Source organism: Haliotis cracherodii, unplaced genomic scaffold, assembly GCF_022045235.1.
Source record: "Haliotis cracherodii isolate W230 unplaced genomic scaffold, xgHalCrac1.p SCAF_15, whole genome shotgun sequence".
Lineage (NCBI taxonomy): Eukaryota > Metazoa > Mollusca > Gastropoda > Lepetellida > Haliotidae > Haliotis > Haliotis cracherodii.
In genome coordinates this window covers 30,765,194-30,787,922 of record NW_027266270.1, presented here as the reverse complement: position 1 = coordinate 30,787,922, position 22,729 = coordinate 30,765,194, and the positions used below count along the sequence as shown (strand labels likewise).

General features: G+C 38.2%; 1 protein-coding gene and 1 pseudogene across 1 annotated transcript; both read left to right on the top strand.

The window, feature by feature from the left end:
• Nucleotides 1-375: 375 nt before the first annotated feature.
• LOC139462042 (vitamin D(3) 25-hydroxylase-like) lies at nucleotides 376-5,324 on the top strand. The gene is made up of 4 exons (XM_071243544.1): nucleotides 376-962; nucleotides 2,236-2,754; nucleotides 3,125-3,565; nucleotides 4,221-5,324. Exons 1-4 carry the CDS (start codon nucleotides 572-574, stop codon nucleotides 4,400-4,402), a joined length of 1,533 nt encoding a protein of 510 aa, XP_071099645.1. The 5' UTR covers nucleotides 376-571; the 3' UTR covers nucleotides 4,403-5,324.
• Nucleotides 5,325-12,576: 7,252 nt separating this feature from the next.
• On the top strand, nucleotides 12,577-21,320 carry LOC139462041 (uncharacterized; annotated as a pseudogene).
• Nucleotides 21,321-22,729: the final 1,409 nt, after the last annotated feature.

The following is a 22,729-nucleotide window of genomic DNA, read 5'->3' as shown; positions in this document are numbered from 1 at the left end:
GTATACTGTAAGGTTAAACAACAATATGTATATCGCATAGTAAAGCTGGCATACCGAGATGTGTGCATTACTGTTATACATGACACACGTAAAGAAAGAGCAAACAAACATGGTGATCGAGTCAGTAGCATTGACATTGGCGCACTTTGCAGAACGGAGTAAAAATACAAAACACAAGAAGTGCAGATGATTTTGCTCTTATTAAACGTGTGTCAATTAAACACATGCCAGAGATATAATTCGCTACGGTGTTTATCCCAGTTATGGTCGTATCCCAGTTCTGGTCGCTACAGTCGTCTGGGTTGGTAGGGGCAATTGCAATGGACGGGTCCAAATTTATTACCCCTACCATTACCACTTATGGCCTGACCCAGGAGTTGTTACTTTAAATACCATTTAAGACCATCTGAATAACTATACACAAGTTCGATATTTGACAGAAGTGCTGCATCGGTTGTGACACGCGGTCGACCAAACAATTCCGAGTAGACGTCAGTTCGAGGGCACACTGTGGTGCACTGGGTTACAAAAAGCATCAGCGAGATAACCTACATTTATTCGGCAACTAGACATGGCAGCCATGTTAAATCAAAGCAATGCTGCCATTGTGGCTGCTGTCGCACTGCTGGCGGGACTGTTGATGTTCAATACATCTCTGATACTGGTGTTTGTCACTGTATTACTAATTCTATGGCTGTCAACGCGGCGTCACCCTGGACTTCCCCGCGGCCCCCCTCTTTTACCACTGGTGGGCAACATTTTTCAAATGGATGCCGATCCCCGAGTGACTTTCAGCAAACTGCGACGTCAGTATGGCGACATCTTCAGCGTGTACATCTTCCACAAGCCCGTCATCGTCCTCAACGGCTACAATGTCCTCAAAGAGGCCCTGGTCAAGAACGCTGATGTTTTCTCAGACAGGCCTCACTCCTTCCTTTTGGATATCTTTTGTCACAACAAAGGTAGGTAACTGTAGACTTTGGTGTATGTAGTGGCGTGTGAGCGTACTTTATGCCGATTTTAGCACTATTCCTGCAATATCACGGCGGGAAGCCTTCGTGGGAATGTAGTGTTGAATGAGGCATGTTTCCCATACAATGAAGGGAGTAGGGATCTGAAGGTTACTTCGTAAATATTAGATTCGAGAAGTATATCTTCAACTAGTTTAGCTTTCAAGGATCCCGTCAATATTGTGGACCCTCTTTAGCATGGAAGAATGAATATGTTAATATATGCATGGCGTCACACGTCACTAAGACGAATGAAAGGCCAAAGGAGAAAAACTCACGATTGATTATGAGCTGATCGCTACGATTAGTGAAGCTAAATAAATAAAAGCAAACGTAAATATCTGCAAATGTTTTGAAGTGTCAAGTGATACACAAAATGTGTAAATATAGGCCAGAATAACGTATATGACAACTATAATAACAATAGTGATTATTGAAACCTAATACTAGTAAATATACAAATACAAGTAGGATATCTTTACAACATTGTTTTCCGATTGATAGGAGCATTATTGGTATGCATGCAAACATATTGATATGCTTAATTATGCATGTCGTCGTAGGTCAAGGAGATTGCGTTAACATATAAATAATAAGCAAACATGGCGGACCTCTAAGATTGTTGAGTGAATGGACGAGTCCATATTTATTGCTCGGGTACTTGCCCGTCTCCTACCCGACCCGGGTGCTGGTTCTTCAGACAGCGTGATGGAGTAAAGCTCCACAAAAGTTCGACATTTGTCGTGAATGTTTTGTGACTAAATAGCAAACTATTTATATTATTTATCAAATTAAAGTTTTAAAAAAAGGTGACAGTGTAACAGATTTGCAATATATACATAATAGCATGTGTATTATGCATATGCATTATGTATGTTATACATTAAGCCACTTCAATTGTGTTGAGACCTGTGAAGATCCGGGTTATAGTAGGTCTTCAGCAAGAGGCGCCTAACGGGGTCGGGTGGAGCGATGCTCATGAGGTCAATCACTGGATTGTCTGGTCCAGCCTCGATTATTTACAAACCGCCGTCATGTAGCTTGAATATTGCTGAGTGCGGCGTTAAACAACAAACAAACAAACACTGTCGTCCAGTGTGTAGTTACTATGTTCTTGATTCTTATTTATATCATAAATATAAAAATAACCAGAAGAACCACACAGCTTCATCATTCCATGACGATGTCAACAAATAACATTATGTAAATATGCTTTATATTATAGGAATATTAAGCACCAACGGTACTACATGGAAAGACATTAGAAAGTTCGCTGTCACCAATCTCAGAGAGTTCGGGGTGGGAAGGTCAACCATGGAAGAGAAAATACAGCAAGAACTGGATAAACTTTTGAAAGCATTTGAGGATGAAGGTTCGAATGAGTTTGATTGTAAACGACTTGTCCACACTGCTACATCTAATATCGTTTCTGACCTTTGTTTCGGAAAGCATTATGAATATAATGACCCACGATTCATCAGGCTGCTAGACGCATTAGAGGAGATGATTACTGATATAGGAGCTGCTAACGTTTTGGATGTGTTTCCAGCTGTGAGATTTCTACCGGGAGATTTCTTTAACTATAAACGCCTTATGAGAAACATCCAAGTTCTTGAGAAAGAAGTAGCTAAACACATTGAGGAACACGTCAACAACTACGAAGAAGATGAACCCGTTGAGGATTTCACCTCCGCTTTCCTCAAAGAGGTGCGAAGCCGCAAGCAAAGAGACGAGACTTTTGATGGTAAAATCAATTATATGTTATGAGTTAGTGTATTAATGGTATACATTTATAAGCAAATGGGAATAAAATACTTTCAGTATAAAGGACGGCTTTAAAAAAACACCTGTCTTTGATGCTTTTGATTTAGTCAGAATCATACAATGTCCTTTTGGATTTCAAACTCTCAGAATTTTATCGCTTTTATTTGACAATTCTGTATCTTTTTTAAAGATAATTTACAATATCTCCGATGGCACCTTTATACTAAGCATAAAGATCCATCAGCGAAACACTTTAAAATACTGAAGAAATGAAAAAGTCATTGAATCCATCCATCGTCATACATTTTGTGCATTGTCTTAATAATTAATGCAATATCATTTCTGTTTAGAAAGTCACCTATCGATGTTTCTGATTGATATCTTCGCACCCGGAACTTATGATAATGCCAACAGCATCAAATGGTCACTACTACACCTACTTCATTACCCGGAAGTTCAGGAGAAGTGTTTCCAGGAGATCCAAGAACACGTCGGGTTCAACAGACGACCCTCCGTGAAGGACAAGACCAGCCTTCCTTACGTAGAAGCCACGCTTTCAGAAGTCCTGAGACACGCAGACATGATACCCACAGGGGTGCCACACACAGTCCCCCACGATGTCCAGTTCCATGGCTACACGTTCCCCAAGGGTGTCACTATTATCCCTATGTTGAACTCTGTGCTTCATGATCCGGCAACGTGGGGGGATCCACAAAATTTCAGACCTGAACGCTTCCTTGACCATGAAGGGAAGTTCCGAAAGAGGGATGAATTAGTTGCTTTTTCTCTTGGTAAGAATCTTTTGCTGATGGTATCAACTTTTTTAGCTGCCTAACGTTTTTAATAATAATAAGCAATAGAATATTTAACGTGAGAACTCATGTATCTAACTCAATATTCAAATCTAAATCCAGGAAAAAAGCGTTATCACTACCCTCCGCAAAGGGGCACGTTAACTTGAGTTTGTTCACATTGTAGTGACCTATAAACAAGAGTCCTATAAAGATTGGTTGGTTGTTTTTTGTTTAATGTCCGTAGTTTCTGAGAAAACGTGTCCCCATTGTACATACTTTGCATATAGACATTACCATGTTAACCGGGGGCGGTCGGGTAGCCTAGTGGTTAAAGCGTTCGCTCGTCACGCCGAAGACCCGGGTTCGATTCCCGACATGGGTACAATGTTTGAAGCCCATTTCTGGTGTCCCCCGCCGTGATATTGCTGGAATATTGCTAAAAGCGGCGTAAAACCATACTCACTCACTCACTCACTCACCATATTAACCGAGACAATATAGTCGATGGTCATTCGTTTTCTTCATGTATTACAACATGAATTAATAATGAACACATACATGTGTAGTCAAAACCCACAACTCTGCTAAACAAAAGATTTGTCATTCGTGTACATCATTTAATTATCTTTCCTCGTGTTATTCTGGTTTGCAGGACGCCGAGCATGTCCTGGGGAGTCCCTCGGCCGCATGGAACTGTTCCTGTTTCTTACAGCATTGATTCAGAGGTTCAAGTTCGTCCCTCCGAGTGGAACGCTGCAACCACTGATAGGAATAACGAGCCTTGCCAATAATGCTCCCCCTTTCAAGTGCAAAGCCATTCCAAGGAACATTTGAGAGGATAGCCACCGTTTTAGATTGGTTACATTGCTTAGCACCTTATGGTTCCATGTGAAACGAATTTTGGTTTTATTTGAGAAATTTGAGATGTCCAAATGACAACTTTGTAGTTTATCTGCGTGTACGTACAGTATAGCATTATATGATAAAACATTTGTCACAACGATGGTCATGATAACAATGTCAGTCATCAATGTATATTTCAGTATAAGAGCAGTGTCAGTTCGGAAACAATATCTATGTCTTGCTTCGACTGTCCTGGTTTAACACATTGTAAAATGAAAGAGAATGTGTGCTCCATTTTTATTGGTTGAAAAGAGATATCATCCCCGGAAATATTTAGGCCATTACTCTGTGTATGTATACTTGGCTTTACAAGTATATTTGGCAATCACACATTCCGTGACACATAAATATTTCAGTTAAGAAACTCCTTTGTAATTGTTAAAGTGGCTTTTTTAACCTTTTTTTGTGTTACGGGCAGATTATAGCTTTACATCATTCTATTCATTAGGAAATTTGCCAGATGTGAGGATTTCATTAAATAGAGTTACATGTATGGATGAGATATATCCTTTGAACTTTTTTAAGTGTTCTCCTGAAATCCCGTCGCAACCTGGTATTTCGTAGTTTTCAAATCTCGGAGTATTGTGACAAAAATCTTTTATCCACAGGGATTTCCTGTGCCTAGTTTTCGCAAGATTTCGGAAATTAAAACCTTTTACTATCTTTCTCTTGTCTCGTATCTTGGCATGTAATAACTTAATAAAGAGAAAAGTAAATGAAGTAGTTTAACATCCAGGAGAGAGAGAGAGAGAGAGAGAGAGAGAGAGAGAGAGAGAGAGAGAGAGACACACAGAGAGAGAGACAGACAGACAGACAAAGAGGGAGAGAGAATAAGAGATGACCTTTGAGACTCAGTACGGGGCCTGTTGTGACCTACTTTACCAGTGCAAGTCATGATACAAAGCCCAGGGTTGTGCTCGAGTAAAATACACTGGGTCACCTGATGCGTAACGCTCACGCAATGTCACGGATTGGTGCATATGGGGAAGGCTCATGCCACTGATCGGCACATGTGCCAGTAAAAAGTGCCACTGAGCTGACCCACATCTCTGTGTTATTGTTTATATCCCCTTTCAGCAGCAGCTTGGTTGTGGCGAGACTGTCCCTCATCTGATAGAACCGGGGGGGGGGGGGGGGGGGGGGTCAGGAGACATAGACTTACACAGGCTTTTACCAAAGCATTGATAACATTGTTGTGTCTGATTATAGCACTTATTCACATATATTATACTGATTCACATGTTACATTATTTGTCTAGTGCATACTAGGTAGTATATAACACCCTGTTCATATAATATTCTTGTTTCGAAAGTAAATACCGTGAAAGACCAAGAAAGTCTATACTGTGGGGGTTTATAGTTAAATTGAACTCTTTTAAAAATATTCTCCAAACAGTTAAGAGCTCCTGAATATTGTTTCCTTTAATGTCCCCACCACCAACCCCTCTAGCCACCTATATTTAGGTACATTTTAGTTCACTGCTCTGTTTCAGCATGCATGTTCCAGTGTTTTTCTATTGAATTCAATTATCGTTTTTATTCTATTTCTCCACTCTGGGTCATCCTAAATAAGAATCCCCCTGCCGGCTGCTCAGCGCCAGTCTCCTGTCAACACGTCAAGGCCAAATGATGACAGCACTTTTTTAATCTGATACCTCATCTCCAAATAGTCTGTCTTACAGACCCTGATACATTTATATCAACTACAGCCCATGCAAGTCTATAATGTTTGGCAAGTCTAGATTACTGCAGTATGAAGAGAATCACTGGGCTCCCTTTTTATTAGATTTTTATTAAGATAACTGTACAACTGTTTTTTTCTGTATGATATGTTCATTTCAGAGACTATATGTTAGTCTACGCGGCCCCGGAACAAATCCCTTCAGTGAAGGTTCACATGAACAAATCTCCCACCTCCTAACTGATAAAGACGATGACGGCTGGATAATTAATTAGACGACACTTTCTTTACTTCCGGCTGGGAATGCATTTACATTATACAATATCATCTTCAATTAGTTCCACCTATTATATCATCAAGCGTGCCAAATGAAACAGGTAAAGTAGCCATATAGATAATTAAGATACATATCAGTGTGTTCTTGTGTTATAATGCATTTGTTTCTCATCAAATAATCTTATAAACCAACTGAGCATAACATCGCGTGAAATCTTAGTGGCACATCTGGGAGCCTCGCATGTTTCGCATGGAAATAGTTTAAAATACGGATTTGAAATATTATTATCTCTTTCCTTAACCATTTAGGCATAAAATAACTCTAAAACAGTCGCTCTATGCCCCATTTTGGAAACTATAAAGCTTCCCTTATCACGGGAGGCTGTGTATGCAAACGTCCCTATGGAAAAAGCCTGAAATCTTAGTGGCACATCTGGGAGCCTCGCATTTTTCGCATGGAAATAGTTTAAAATACGGGTTTGAAATATTATTATCTCATTCCTTGACCATTTAGGCATAACATTACTTTCAAGGAGTCACTCTATACCCCCTCTTGGAAACTTTATAGCTTCCCTCAAACACAGGAGGCTATCTTTTCAAACGTCCCTATGGAAATAGCCTGAAAATTTCGTGGCACATCTGGGACCCTCGCATGTTTCGCATGGAAATAGTTTAAAATATGTGTTTGAAATATTATTATCTCTTAACTGAACCATTTAGGCATAAAATGACTCTAAAACAGTCGCTCTTTACCCCTTTTTGGAAACTATATAGCTTCACTTTAACACAGGGGGTCGTCTATACATACGTCACTATGGAAATAGCCTGAAAACTTAGTGGCACATCTGGGAGCCTCGCATGTTTCGCATGGAAATAGTTTAAAATACGGGTTTGAAATATTATTATCTCTTTCCTTGACCATTTAGGCATAAAATAACTTTAAAACAGTCGCTCTATACCCCCTTTTGGAAGCTATATAGCTTCCCTTTAACACAGGGGGTCGTCTATACAAACGTCACTATGGAAATAGCCTGAAAACTTAGTGGCACATCTGGGAGCCTCGCATGTTTCGCATGGAAATAGTTTAAAATACGGATTTGAAATATTATTATCTCTTTCCTTAACCATTTAGGCATAAAATAACTCTAAAACAGTCGCTCTATGCCCCATTTTGGAAACTATAAAGCTTCCCTTATCACGGGAGGCTGTGTATGCAAACGTCCCTATGGAAAAAGCCTGAAATCTTAGTGGCACATCTGGGAGCCTCGCATTTTTCGCATGGAAATAGTTTAAAATACGGGTTTGAAATATTATTATCTCATTCCTTGATCATTTAGGCATAACATTACTTTCAAGGAGTCGCTCTATACCCCGTCTTGGAAACTATATAGCTTCCCTCAAGCACAGGAGGCTATCTTTTCAAACGTCCGAATGGAAATAGCCTGAAAACTTAGTGGCACATCTGGGAGCCTCGCATGTTTCGCATGGAAATAGTTTAAAATACGGGTTTGAAATAATATTTTCTTATTCCTCAACCATTCATGCTAAGCTAACTTAAAAAGAGTCGCTCTATAGCACCAGTTGAAAACTATATAGCTTCCCTCTGGTGGGGGTTGGGGGTGAGGGGTGGGCGTGGGGGGTTTGCAGCGATTCTGCTATATCTTTTACTCCATCTTATCTTCATATCTTCTTATACAATCTCTGCGTTTTACATCTGAAATTGGTTGGTGTCTCAGGGTGTGTTACTGTTGGTCCTCAGCCTTTCTTTGTGAGTGTACCTAAAACAGCCACAAACCGTAACAATGACGACATGCTGTGTCTTAGACGAACATCTTGTCTCTGACATTAACATATTTTACAGACAAAACCAGTTGTTAAATATTAGTTATGAAATATGTTAATAATAAATATTCTCTTCATTTTCAGAGACTGAACAAATCTGTAGAGCTATAATTGCCTGGAAATTCACAACACACGTAAAGATTGCTATCACCCATCACTGACAGGCCACTGAAAGTGTGTCTGACAGGAATATTTACTGACGCTACTGCCTCTCCCCAAACACACATACTCTCACTGTCAGTCGTGGGCAGTTGAGAGAGCTTAAAGTGTCTTAATGCCCAGAAATCTCTCGAAAAAACCGACAACAATTTCAAAGTTATTTAATATTTCTGCAAAATCTACAGATTCTGTTTGCACTATACTTGTAATGGGATGTCCTCAGTGATAGCGAGAACTTGTATCCGATTTTATGAGATTGAGGTAATCTAGGCATGTGATTAACCCTGTTTTGTTTATTTTAAGCAGTAATTGTTTATTGTTGAGCAAGTTTATCTCTGCAGCCGTTGAAATGGTGTCTAGCCGGGAGAGCCACATTTCAGAAACCATTTCGAAAACCAAGGCCACCGTACCAACAATCACCTGGAAGGGTTGCACAACAAGATAAAGAAACTTGCCAAGAAGTGCCACCCGAACATCTACGAGGTAGTGAAGCTATTTCAGCGAGAGCAGTCACTCAAAGAGGTTGCAGTCCTTAGACTCTCACACCAGTGATCAGAACCTTCACGAAGAAAGAAGTACAAGGCAACCGATGCACGTATTGCGTCCCTCAAGATCCAGCTCCTGAACCCACACCTGAGTGAGATGGAATATGCTGACCACGTGGGCGACCTCCTTCATCTGCATTATGATATTCATATGCTATTCATATTCATCAATGTAAAGTTTTGATGAATATGTTATCCTTGTTGAATAGAAAATGAGAAAACAAGACTTGTTTTGTTATATACGGTAACCTGTTAGAATCACAAAGCATGTTTTGACAGCATAGCCGCGAGAGCCACATTATACAATCACGCAACCATAACCATTGCCGCGAGAGCCACATCAATTTGGGCTATCTATTTTCGAAATGTGGCTTTGCCGGCCTGTAACCGTTGAAATATGCAGCTACTCGCCTACTCGTCTCGCATCAAAACACAAGGCTGTGTACTCGCGGGCAACAACAACACAACAACAACAAACGTATATTTCGCTTCAAAGTCATAGCTATGACATATTGAAGGTACAAATGGAGATATATGGTGACACGAGGCAGGAGACTATATGTACAACTGCAACACATCATACATTTAATTAAGCATCTTGAGGATTTCTTTTACAAACTGTGCTATTTTTCTTTGTTCTGATAAACTTTCAGTATTGAGTAATATATCAAGTAGTATCGCACTAGGTCTTGTAAAATACTTCTTTTGAAGATATAACTTACGCAAGTTATGCAGAAAAGGACATATTAGTAGATAGTGATATTCGTCAGCTAAGTCATGTTTATTACAGTGACTACAAATTCTGTCTTCCCCCGGTATATTTTCCCATCGCCCCTTTTCTGTTGGTAATCTATGGTTTGTGGATCTTATTTTAGTAATCGGGATACTGAGTCTTAAGGGTAGCGACAGCAGATGATTTTCTAACTAGATTTTATGTTTAAATATTCGGTAAAGTACTGCCTTGGGAGAGTTGTTTACATAACTTGTCCACGTCTGGCTAAACTGATCAAAGATAGTTGTTTAATAACACAATGTTAATCCGTTTATATTTGGCATGAATTTTTGGGTCCGTATAAAACTAGGGCCTAGTCCATCAAATAGTCCTTTAACACATTCGAGACAGCTGTATTTATGGTTACAGGAGTCTGCAAATAATACATTATACATAACAGTACACAATTTCGTTGGTTTATTATAAGTTATCTTAGACCAATATGTCAACATTCTTTGTTTAATTAAATCCGAAAATGGGGTTATTTCCAGCTTTCCATATAAAAAATAGTTGGGTGTGCTTTTTGTTACCCTTAGTATATATTTTAAGAAATCTGTGTGAACCTTTTCTATCATATCTAGTTTACCAAATCCCCAAATTTCGGAACCATATGTTAATATAGGCACGATTGTTTGATCAAATATATAATAGCTGGCAGTCTATTGGCAAGTCAAGATTACGTATTCTAATATATAATACTTGGTAGGGACTGTAATGGATATATTTGTTTCATGATCCGTATGACAGCATGGGTATAATAGGATTATGTCTGATTTATTTGTATCTGAAAGGATATTTATTGCAGAAAACATTCCATTCCCGAAAAAAACCACATCATAATTCATACATACACATATACAGACAGACAAACATACCTGAAAACACAAAGAAATAATTTAATGTATAGAAAATATCAACAGTACAGATTTGATGATATTATACATAAAATGTCATAGGTTTATCAACAGGAATTTATTGCTTGACATCATCCATTTGAAACATATGCAATTGATATTGATGGCTAAATATTTGAGAGGATGTGGTGAAAAGATATGTTTTCATTATTGTGGACATTTACATTTTGTGTGGATACTCTTCCAAAGAATATATTTATTTCTGTTGTGTGTTTGGTAGAATAAAGTAGGTAGTGTTTTTCCTCATCAGTGGTTGAACATGTAGAGCTTAGCTTCTGATGTAGTGAGGTCCGTGGCTTTGTATGTCTTCCAAGTTCTGTAGTTAATTTATGGTTACTTACTCATAGTTTAGAAAAGTGCACTCGATATTTTCTTCTTTAACAGTGACTGAAATAGGATTCTAATTTTATTTCATGTTTAACTGTCCTGAATGTCCTCATTTTTTTCTTGCGCCTTTTGGGGCACGGTTGGCCCAGTCGTCTGAGGCGCTGCAATTCGCTGTGCAGAAATGCGCGTCCCTTGGGCACGCCAGAAATCTATGATCGTCGGTTCGAATCCCGGTTCGCCCCGATTATGTTTCTAGATTTTGTCAGTACGGCAACCGTGCTCGTGGGTTTCACCAAAGTGGTTAACGTCTGACACCTGCATCACTTCGGGCTTTCCTCTCACATGGAACGGGGCGGTCGGGTAGCCTAGTGGTTAAAGCGTTAGTTCGTCACGCCGAAGACCCGGGTTCGATTCCCGACATGGGCACAATGGGTGAAGCCCATTTCTGGTGTCCCCCGCCGTGATATTGATGGAATATTACAACAGGCGGCGTAAAACCATACTCACTCACTCTGACATGGAACTGACACACCGTGATATAACTGGAATATTGTTCAAAGCGGCGTGAAACCCAACTCACTTGAAGAGGGAGTCGAATTTAGACTTTGAAAGACTTAAATATTTTGTTTTTCTGAGAATAGATTGAGTTGGTATTCCCATCCCAGAACCAGAATTTCACTATGTTGAAGAACCAACATAGTGATATCATTTCGTAATTTATATTAGTACTGTGTACATAAGAGTATAGAATCCTAGTTCTGCTCGCCTTGCCCAATTGTGTGTTGTTTTGTTGACACCAAACATGTATTTACAACATCTGCGCCGCAGTTTCTCGGGGATAAATTAATCAAAGGTGTTCAGACTAGGGAGGTTGCTTCTATACCCCAGATTTGGGTAGATTATTGGTATACTGAAGCTTATGGTAGTACCTAGGCCCTCTTTCAAGGGAGGTTTGGCGCTATTATTAAGATTACCATTTACTTCAAATGTTATTCATAAATAATTATATCTATCCATGACTAGAATTTTTGCACCAACAACGGTCCAAGTATTCGTTTCTTCTATTTTACTTGATTTGCCACTGCAACATTTGTTTTTTCACCTTTAATCTTTAGATTATGTGTTACACGAAATACTCTTAGACCATCAAATAACTCGTGCAGATTTTTCGGAAGTGGCAAATAGTACGAAGTCATCGGCAAACAACAAATGACAAATGTTTAAAGCATTAAGTGTTATTTTTTTATTTTCCTGTTTGATATGTGGTGGACGATCATTGTGGAATATATTAAATAATGTGGGAGACAAAAAGGACCCATGTCTTATGCCGATGTTGGATTTAAAGGATTGTGAAATGCCCTCGTCAATTTTCACTTTATAAGAGCTTTTTCCTGACATTTTATTTGAAATAGCTTTGTTAGGGGTAGTGCTCTGTCAACTGAATCAAAGGCCTTTTGAAAGTCTACAAAGCAAGTGTATACTTTTTTCTTTTTACATTTTGTTGAAACTATTAAATAAATATTGAATGAACAAATACATTACTTGATGTTCGGTAGCCCTTTCTTAATCCAGAATGAATATCTTCATTTTTAGAAACAAGAAGTCTATATATATAGCTAGACTCTCTAAACCCTTTCCTTTTAGGGTCTGTTAGGGGACTTGTTTGTTTATTGTGACGTGATACTTTCTGTGGCAAGTTCCAGATCCCAGAGGAGTTTCTAGGGAGGTAGAGATGTCACAGCAATTTAGTGCTTCTCTGAGATCCTAAAAGATAAGCACATACTACCTGAAACCCAGAATGGGGCATGCGGTTGACATTATGTAAGAATGAGGTTCCTGAAGTTGACATGGCTAACTGATACATATAAACAAGGAACATCCTGCCTCATGATAAAAGTGCTAACATCAGCTAGCTACAGATGTTGGAAACTTAGACCGTGGTCAGACTTTAACATACTCAGGGCATCTCACAAAAGACTCTCAATAAGACTCAGGTATTTACAGAGCGCTGTGAACTCACAAACGGCTATGTAACTTTCAAGACTGGATCATGTCCAAAAAAAATATTTCTTGCAAGGTACGTATTATTTTTTTTATTTTCGTGCAAAGTTGAAAGGAAGCACGATTTGCTTTCAAAATGGAACTTTGGGAAACATGTACATTGTCACGTAATTTATTAAAATAGAGGCGTTTCTTTTCGTCATGTTTGCGGGTATAATATGTCCAGAGTTTTGTTTAATGGGTTTCAAATGGTTTTCGATTAGTATGTGCTCGAATGAGAAACGGAAAATATTAAAATTTCATAAAGAAGAGTACTCCACGTATCCTTAATGTCAGGGACAATACGTATTGTATGGCGGTGTGGTGCATATATGTAGATATGTTTACAAGATGCCATGTCATTTCATAATAGATTAATCAACTTTGTTACAAATTGTGATAATGTGTGCAATTACCAAAACAGTATTCGTCCTTGAATGTATCACTTGCTATTTTAGAATATGTTATTTGTTTCGGGGTAAGCAGAGAAACGCAGCTTTATCAAACCAAGTTATAGAGGGATGGCAACATTTCAAGTCCAAAAGGAGACGCAGGGCGCCACTTGTTCAAAAGGTCAGAATTGCTTTTTAGAAATATCTGCAGTTACAATTTTAAACTGAAGTCAAAATATGCCAAGGGAATCTATAGTTTTTTATTCGCCCGTAAAGAGATCATCCGTTTAATAAACATACAGCTGTATAACACGTTGTTTAATACCAAAGCGCGTGCTTATATACTGCGGGAACAAGTTTCAGTAACAAATATTGAAAACTCCCAACATCCCTGGGCTTTTTCAACGACATTGCGTGTAGTGACGATAAATCACTGAGAGTGTATGCACACGCAATGACCCTCTCAACCCTGATGCTATGCTGACGTCACATGACATTGTTTCGTGGATGGATCTTGTAACAATATTCTACATATTACGTCAGAGGGTATTGTGACGTGTTGTAATCTTTTTGATGCAGGGTTCCACAAGTCGATAGTTGCGCAACGACAGTCGTAAGTTTATGTTACTATAAGGGTAAAGCTATTTTTCAGGGCATTATCATTTGCAGAAGCCCGAGGTCTTCATTAACTGCCCGACGAAGGAGGGCAGTTGAAAAGACCGAGGGCTTCTGCAAATGATAATGCCCTGAAAAATAGCGTGACCGTTATTATAGCTAATTTATTCTATGACATTTCCATATTTGTAAACGTTGGTCAGTGACATTCGTTGTGTGTTGATTGATGTAAATGTTTCAAAACCGATATTGTTGTTTATTTTTATTTGATAACAAATTCTATGCATTTTAGGTATATTAACGGTAACGCTATTTTTCAGGGTTAATGGAAGACCTCGGGCTTCTGCAAATGATATAGTCCTGCACCATGACCGTGGAATATATTTATTTTATGAAAAAAACATAATCTAGAAATGCATACAAAAGCAAGTCTAGCCAGCTCAAGTTAGCTCTATTCCACAATATTCTACTTCCTCCCCCCTGGCCCCAACCAAGACTGTTGTCCAGGGGGGTAATAAATACAGGGATGGAATCCATGTGGCGGGTGCTGTGGACAGATCGGTTGATAAGGTGGTCAGAAAATGTGCTTTAGAAAAATTTATTTGGACACTTACATGTGTCCAATTTACATTTTAAGATTGCCCTGATAGGAAGGCTCTGAAAATGTTTAGTCTCTGAAATCAGCATAGGGAATTTTTTTTTAGAGTCAAGAAGGATATTGTGTAATATAAGTTTTCAGAGACTAAATGTTAGTTTACAAATGATACTGCCCTGAAAAATAGCGTAACCCTTATAGGAGTTACGATAACCTTAGCGCTTCGATAGCTTTGTTGAATTCTAAAGGTAGGCCGTGGTATGATATTAAATTAATACGTGTCAGCCTTTGACGTGTTTGAAGTATTGTTCTGTTAAACTCAATTGGATTATGATGTGAATCGTGTAGATGTCTGCCTATTCATACACGACAGTGACATATTTAGAAAAGTTATAAACGGCAAGTAATAAATAAATTACTAAACTCGCTCCTGTTTAATACCAATTTTATGAAACTCGTGAATAGTTTCTTGTATCGAACTCGCTTTCGATCGTGAGATACCAGAACTATTCACTCGTTTCATAAAATTAGTATTACACAGGAGCTCGTTTAGTATTCTCTATTTGTCATATAGTGGGAATGGGTAAAGAGAAGAATATTTCGAAGATGACGTTGAGGAGAAGATATCATTCACTGTCGGTTGGTGAATAAGAATCGCCTAGCCTTGCAAGGCTTGTCATTATTGAGAAAAGAAAATTAAATCTTCAAAAAAAAGCGTTTTCTGAAATTGACAGTATCATAAGTGAGATAAGATGCACTGGAAGAGTTTCTGAACCGCCGAAAGACACCAACATATTTAGGAAATGAATTGAATGAATTGAATAAAGTTGATGAAGACAAACATTCCCTTAATGTAGCAACAGGTAACTGGATACATATTAAATCTAATCGTTGCACATATATGAAACCTTAAGATGGGATATTATGTTGTTTTTGTTTCTTTGTTGTGTAATGCCACAATAAACAATACTCTAGGTATATGGCAACGTTTTAATCATGTACATGCTACTGTTGGAACTACTTCTAGATTAACAATATAATATGTGGTATGGTATGAAACAAAAGGTATGTTTTCAAGATGGATGCATGTTGTTATACTGTCTTCAGTTGTCAGATATATATGGGCAGTGAATGTCATAAGAAACGTTTTGATAGAAGATAGATGCAGTTCTTTTGATGGTTGATGTTTTAACATTATGACATGAAAACGAACTATGTACATGAGACGAACATAGATATAATTTATCAGTGATATTTTATTCAATTAAATATTTAATGGCTAACTGAAAATTGCCACAACACAGCATATATCTGAGGTAGAAGATGACGTATATTCGTTAGGTAACCAAAGGTTCAAAACCGGAACCGACAATGGTGGCCATACAGCTGTCATTGGATACGCCAGGGCGACACATGACCAGTGGGGACCATAGGCTATTGTGAAAGACTCGCTATACTAATAAAAAAAATTAAAAAATTAATGTCCTCAATAATATATGTGAACAACCGATTGCCTGTTAATACATATGATACCAGAGATGTTCAAGGGACGACATAAGATACCGTTTGTAGGCTGCGATATATGTACAAAATGCCGTGAGACAGCACAACCTTAGTACTGTACTGTAGATTGTAGGTATTTGAGTATTGTTCCGAATGTAAAGGACCATGTTCGTTGTATTTCAGGAAAAACTCTCGGAAGCAGAGAAAGTGTTTATACCGATTCACAGACATGGAAGCCATTGGACATTGCTGGTAAGTTGTATTTCCTAGGTATTTGAGACAGAAATTGACCACACATGAATGGTGCCTACCGTATGTGTGTAGTTGTGTGACTGGATTTCGGGTCGATCACTTGATCGTCAGATTTGTTTACAGGCCCATGTCGGATGGCAACAAATACATACATGTTTGTGAAAATTGTGTGAATGGCAGTTGCTTCCATTTGGGGAGGACATGCTTACCCCTTTCGTAAAAACCTGGCGTCGTCATTGATTTTCAGTTTACCTTTATGTGAAGGTCACATATAGACGTACAACAGTTACTGTCACTCCTTATTTCTGACGCAGGTGTTGGATGTACAAGCCAAAGGAATGCACTTCTATGACCCCTTGAACAGGAGATTAGACGAAGAAGTGGTCAGCACAACAAGGTATGGTTGCTGAATAAGTAAATGCCCTATATCGCCACATCTATATTAATGAATGAAGTACTAGTAGTTTTATAGCCTTACAAGTACATGGATGCTTACGTTATTACTATGAACTGCTGAGTTGCCTGTCCGTCCAAAGTCATTGCATTTGCACTTTTCTACAAAGGGAGTACATGGAATACAGACTTCAGAATGTACCAGATGATGCAATTGACCTATCAAACTTCAACGTAGAGGTCAGTCATGAGTACACCACACAGACGGATACTACAAGCTGTGGTGTTTGCATATGCATAGTGAGTACAGCAAGGTCTTAGAAAGAGTTTGTTCAAAACTGAATAATAACGATTCAATATTTTCTCGCCACTGATTTCACTTTGACTTATTCACGGTTACTATGAAGAAAGTATTTTTTTAAATTTATGTAAATGAAAGAATATCTGGAATAGTGACTGTTTTAATGGTCACATTGAATATAATTTCGTGTTTCAGTATGCGTGGAACGAATGCAGCAAGGACAAGAAGGTAAGACCGTTTTATGACTTCGGTGCATTGAAGCTCTAATGTATAGCAGATATATTACAGACGATATGAATCAATTATTATTTTTAAAATAAAAACATGACATATTTTGCAGTGTGACCCGAGCAGTTGCCGTTCTTTCATAGCCAAAGAAATGTTTAATGCAGGGAAGGATGTGGAACCAAAGGTACTTTATTTGTGCACTATGAATAATTGTGACAGTAATGGGCATATACGCTACTGTTTATTGTTCGTAAGCTAACCAAAGGTATGTGTCACAAATATATCCCCGTATTTCGAATATTCAATAAGTAATTGACATGAAATTCCATTTTATTTATAAAATATGCGCTACTTGGAACATCGTTCCATTTCAGAATACAACAAACGAAATACCAAGCAAATACGGACTGCGGGAGCAAGTTCCAGTGGTAAAACATAATGAGGTTTCACTGATACATCTAGATGGTCGATTCCATTTCATGTAGTACTGAAAGTACACTTAGTATACATGCATGTGTTATGCACATAATGCATTAAGTACCCATGACAACAAACTGTTATGATTCATACTTAAAATACACCCGTGAAGATACGGGTCAGAAACCCATACTTTTCGTAAAAGGAGTCTGTGCCTGTCGACTTTTATTCAGAGAATTTATCTCCATAAGTTTGCATGGAAGTGATGCGACCCTATTTATAAATGTTATATTCACGTGCACTTTCTGGTTTCATAAGGTAATATAGAATTGACGTATTTTAATTTGTACTATAATTCATTAAACATAATAACTAGTAATAATGGTACACTGTTTCAAAATTTCATATAAAATGTATACGCTCCTGAAATTATGTTACTACGCTCGGGACACATTTCTATATGTTTCTGAAAGAGAAGAGATTTTCGGATTCGTGGTGTGCTGACCAACCTCTGCCATTGAAACGAATACGAACACCTGAATATGCGGCATTGAAGATCCAAACACAGGTACAGAAAGTAAAATCTGATTCATGAAATATCTGAAAGTTCTGTTCTTGCTCCATCACATGAAGACTTACGAAAGTGTTGTACAGTTCGTATCTGAAGTTGATAAATAGTGTACATTTGTTAAAAATTGGTTTGTGAATGACCATAGAATTGTTTGTATTTCATTTAGAAACCGAATCCTGAGGTGCAGCTTAAAAGGTATGGTACTTTTTACTTTTGACAATAATAATAAACGACAAAATACATTTTAATAATCATAATAAATCTCTGCTTAAAACATGATACGATTAAGACGACATCATAAGTTTGTGAATAATAAATTTCTATACTTGTGTCGCTTGATACACATCGACTATTCACATAAGTTGGCAGGCAGTTATCATACAGCAATTAAAATATATTGGAGAAAGAATAATTACTAATTGCATTTACTGTTGCGAAAGAGGGAATACTAGAGATAATTATCAATTTACTACATATTATTGCAGCACAAAATGCGTCGAAAAGGCGACAGTGACAAGAAAAGCCATGCGTGAGTATTTGTTTAGAAACCAACCTCATATAAGAATTAAGACACACACACACCGCACGCACGCACACGCCCACACACGCACACGCACACGCACACGCACACGCACACACAGAGAGAAAAAGATGCTCATGGTATAAACTCAAAGTATGAATATGTTTGTTTAATACAAATAGCGGTTCCTGCAGTAGAAGAAGGAATATGGTGACCAACAAGTGAACATACTTGCTGATGATCTCGAGGAGCTGAGGACTGTGGAACGATCAGAATTCCGAAATGCGGTATGAACATTCATATATATTGACCTACAGTTTCAGTTGTAAATATTATATTGGCATAACAACGTGTGAGTTTCAAATATAGATAGATAGATAGATAGATAGATAGATAGATAGATAGATAGATAGATAGATAGATAGATAGATAGATAGATAGATAGATAGATAGATAGATAGATAGATAGATAGATAGATAGATAGATAGTGTTTATTTCAAATCCCTAGACTGTAGTAAATGTGTCACGAATAACAATATGAAAACATATTTTTGATGACGTTTTTATTCCACTGGATTTGTAACTATATATGTGTCTGTGTACACTTGATAAACGGTATAAACTAGGAAAGTTTTGTTCCTTTAGTTGGAAAAGATAATTGATGAAGATGTACCCAGGCTGTACCGGTACCCAACAAATGATACAGAAGAAGTACCTGAAGAGTTCAGGAGACATGTGCTTTATTTTCAACGAAAGAAGCTGGAGAGGAGCAGAGCCATGTCCCACCTCAATGCTGTTGTAAATATTACTCTAATGTGACTTCACGAATGTTGTAAACGCCTATTAATTTGCCAGTGTTTGGAAATACTGAACAACACTGAAATCCTGAGTAAAATATTAAATGTGCTTAGAGATAAACGGTATGTTCCTACTACAGTGACATTTGTCTAAACCGGCCTCTGTCTAAAGCGGATATGCCCATATATGAACATATTTTCGTTCCAAACTTTTAGACGTAAATTTATACTGAGAGTACATGACATAACTTAATGATAGAATGACTGTTTTCAGGGATATGCCATACTGATGCAGTCCATGGAGACATTTGGTGACGAGGACAAGAGGTCCAAGGTACCTATAGGATAAAATAAACTTTTTTTTAAGGAACATATTTATTTTTCCATCAAGAAGCTTCTGCTTGTTTGTCATCACTATATAAGAATCAAGCGGGTATTAAGAACGAATGAGCTTTGTTTCCACAACTGACCGATAGTTTTACGGCATACACTACCAACGAATATACAGAAATGATGTAGTGATTTATTTAATTTGCATTTTCAGACTTTATGACATCACAAAAAGAAATCTGATTCTACCCGATGTTGTACTACAATTTGGACGTCCAAGGTATGTGACTGATGATTGTAAGTTGTAATACATAGTTCTGTCTTAATGGTTGTACGGGTGACAGAAACATGAGGCTTTAGCCATCACAAAAGTTGCTGTCACTCGATTCATATATGTTTCAGGAACGACTATTTCCTCAAAGTGGTGGAAGATTTCATTTTCTACCATGCCAGAAAGCATTTCGAAACAAGGCACACAGGTTTGTAATTCTTGAGTGGGTGAGTGAGTGAGTGTGATGTACCTGGATATCAGTATACCAATAATAAATGAAAGGATTTGTCAGCATATTAAAGAGGAGAGAAAATGCCGAGGTCATGCAGGCCGAAGTCATGTAATCCCTAGATAACCGCCACTTCGTTGAAACCATTTTGTGTAAATATACTTCTTTTGCATTTTCAACATGTATACTCGAACCCTGTTTTGTCGAATGTACCGATATGTCGAACCTTGTCTGTGGTCGCGACCGCCTATACAAATACATATAAATTTACCCGCATATGTCTAATTAGGCATGGTATAACATATGGTTATCTCGAAATTTAACTTAAATATTTAATGCTTGCCACGTTAACAGTTTTGAGAAGCGCAAATAAACATCTCGCATAGTTGTGAGCAATTCTCCTACATACATGCATGTTTTGGCCTATATGTAGTATATTTCTTCTCCCATATAACAACGCTGTAAATGAATTTTGAACCAATTGTTCATACACGTATGTAGTTACAATTTTGTCCAGTTGTCATGTATGTAACTTTTAGTACGTTATTTTGTTTCAGATTCATGACAGATTGGATATGCGCTTATTTAAGAGAAAGCGTTATGAGTACATAAAAGTATATCTATTACAAAAAATGAGGATCGGGTTGATATAAGAGTGAGTTAAGGGTTGATATTGGAGTGAGTGAGTCAAAAGTGGTCATATGTAACAAGTGTCATATTTGGGACAACACTTTCTTAGTAAAGTACAAATTCTCGCACTTTGTTTGGTTGGGTCCCTATCTAATTACCCAATCAGCCACCGAGGCTTCCGCAAAAATGGAAGTACGACAACTGGTAGTCTGGATCACGTACTTTGTGTACCCCTCTGACAAGTGTAAACTGGCACAGCTCCCATGACCGAAAGCTATGAACTTTACTAAGAAAGTGTCATCCAAAATATAACATTTGTTACATATGACCACTTTCTAAAATGACATTTGTGTGTTCATAAACTTAGCACTTTTGTCTCCAAAATTACTATCAAGAATAAGAAGGCCTCACTGCACACTTTGGATAGCAGAAATACCAACCTGAATATAAATACAATACAAAGAACTATATATTGCACCTCACGGTTTATTAAGCAGCAGCTGTAACAAGTTTATAACAATGTCATTCAAAGAATAGAACTTACACAATAGGCATCCGGTGAGGCATCACTGCTGGGGTCAAAAGATCTACTCACTCACCCAGTGGCAAACTGGGCATCATTGAGCTGAGTACTCAAGCAGTCCAGACAGACGCAACCCATGCACTGTGTCAAAGGCCGACACTCTTATCCTCAGATCTGACGTTTACAGAACACCCCCAACACATGAATCACTTCACTTAGTTGACTCTTTTCCATATTTTCAATTTTGTAGATATATGTTTGTACATCTAGTCTAACACCATCATTAGCCATCAAATGTGTATAAAGTTCAGTTCAGTGTCGTCTGCAGGAACTTCCATACGTATGTGTAATGGACGGAAGTCACAGTCGATAGGGCAACGTGAATGAGTAAACTGTTTATTTGAATAATTGTGTCATTTGGGCTACTTGCTCTGTGTTTATATCTAATACTTTCTTAATTATGTACTCACGACCCCAAGAACGCGAGGGTTAGTACTGGTCTTCAGCAACCCATGCTTGTAGTAAAAGACGACTAACGGGATGCATATCATCGTATCCCATTTGCGTGAGCGATGCTCACGATGTCAATCACTGGATTGTCTGGTGTAGACTCGATTATTTACAGACCCGTGGTCATTAGCTGGAATATTGCTGAGTGCGGCGTTGAATAACAAATATAAATGTATTAATGGCCTCAAATGTTGATGTGACCCTAAGCGGAGTCCGAAGTAGGCGTTGCCTCAAGTAACCTGTGCTTGTCGTAAGAGGCGACTTACGTGGACTGGGTGGTCGGACTCGGTGACTCGGTTGATTGAGTGTCACAGTATCCCGAGTGTGTTGATATTTGCTGGTGAAGCAATTTGAAGCGAGTATACCTAACACAGCTTGTTGATTACAGTGGATATAATATATGTGTTTATTATTCTGTTATGAATAAATGTCTTTGTTATCATGTACCCCAAAGTTTGAGTTCTTTGTGTGCACTTAATGGATGGGTATGGTGTTGTCCGCTTCAACGGCTGCAGGAATGGGGCTTCATACGAAACATTACCCCGATGTAAGGAATCGAACTCGACAGTTTCGGCGTGACGTGCCAAAACTTGATTGAGACACTGAGCTACCTTATCGCTAATA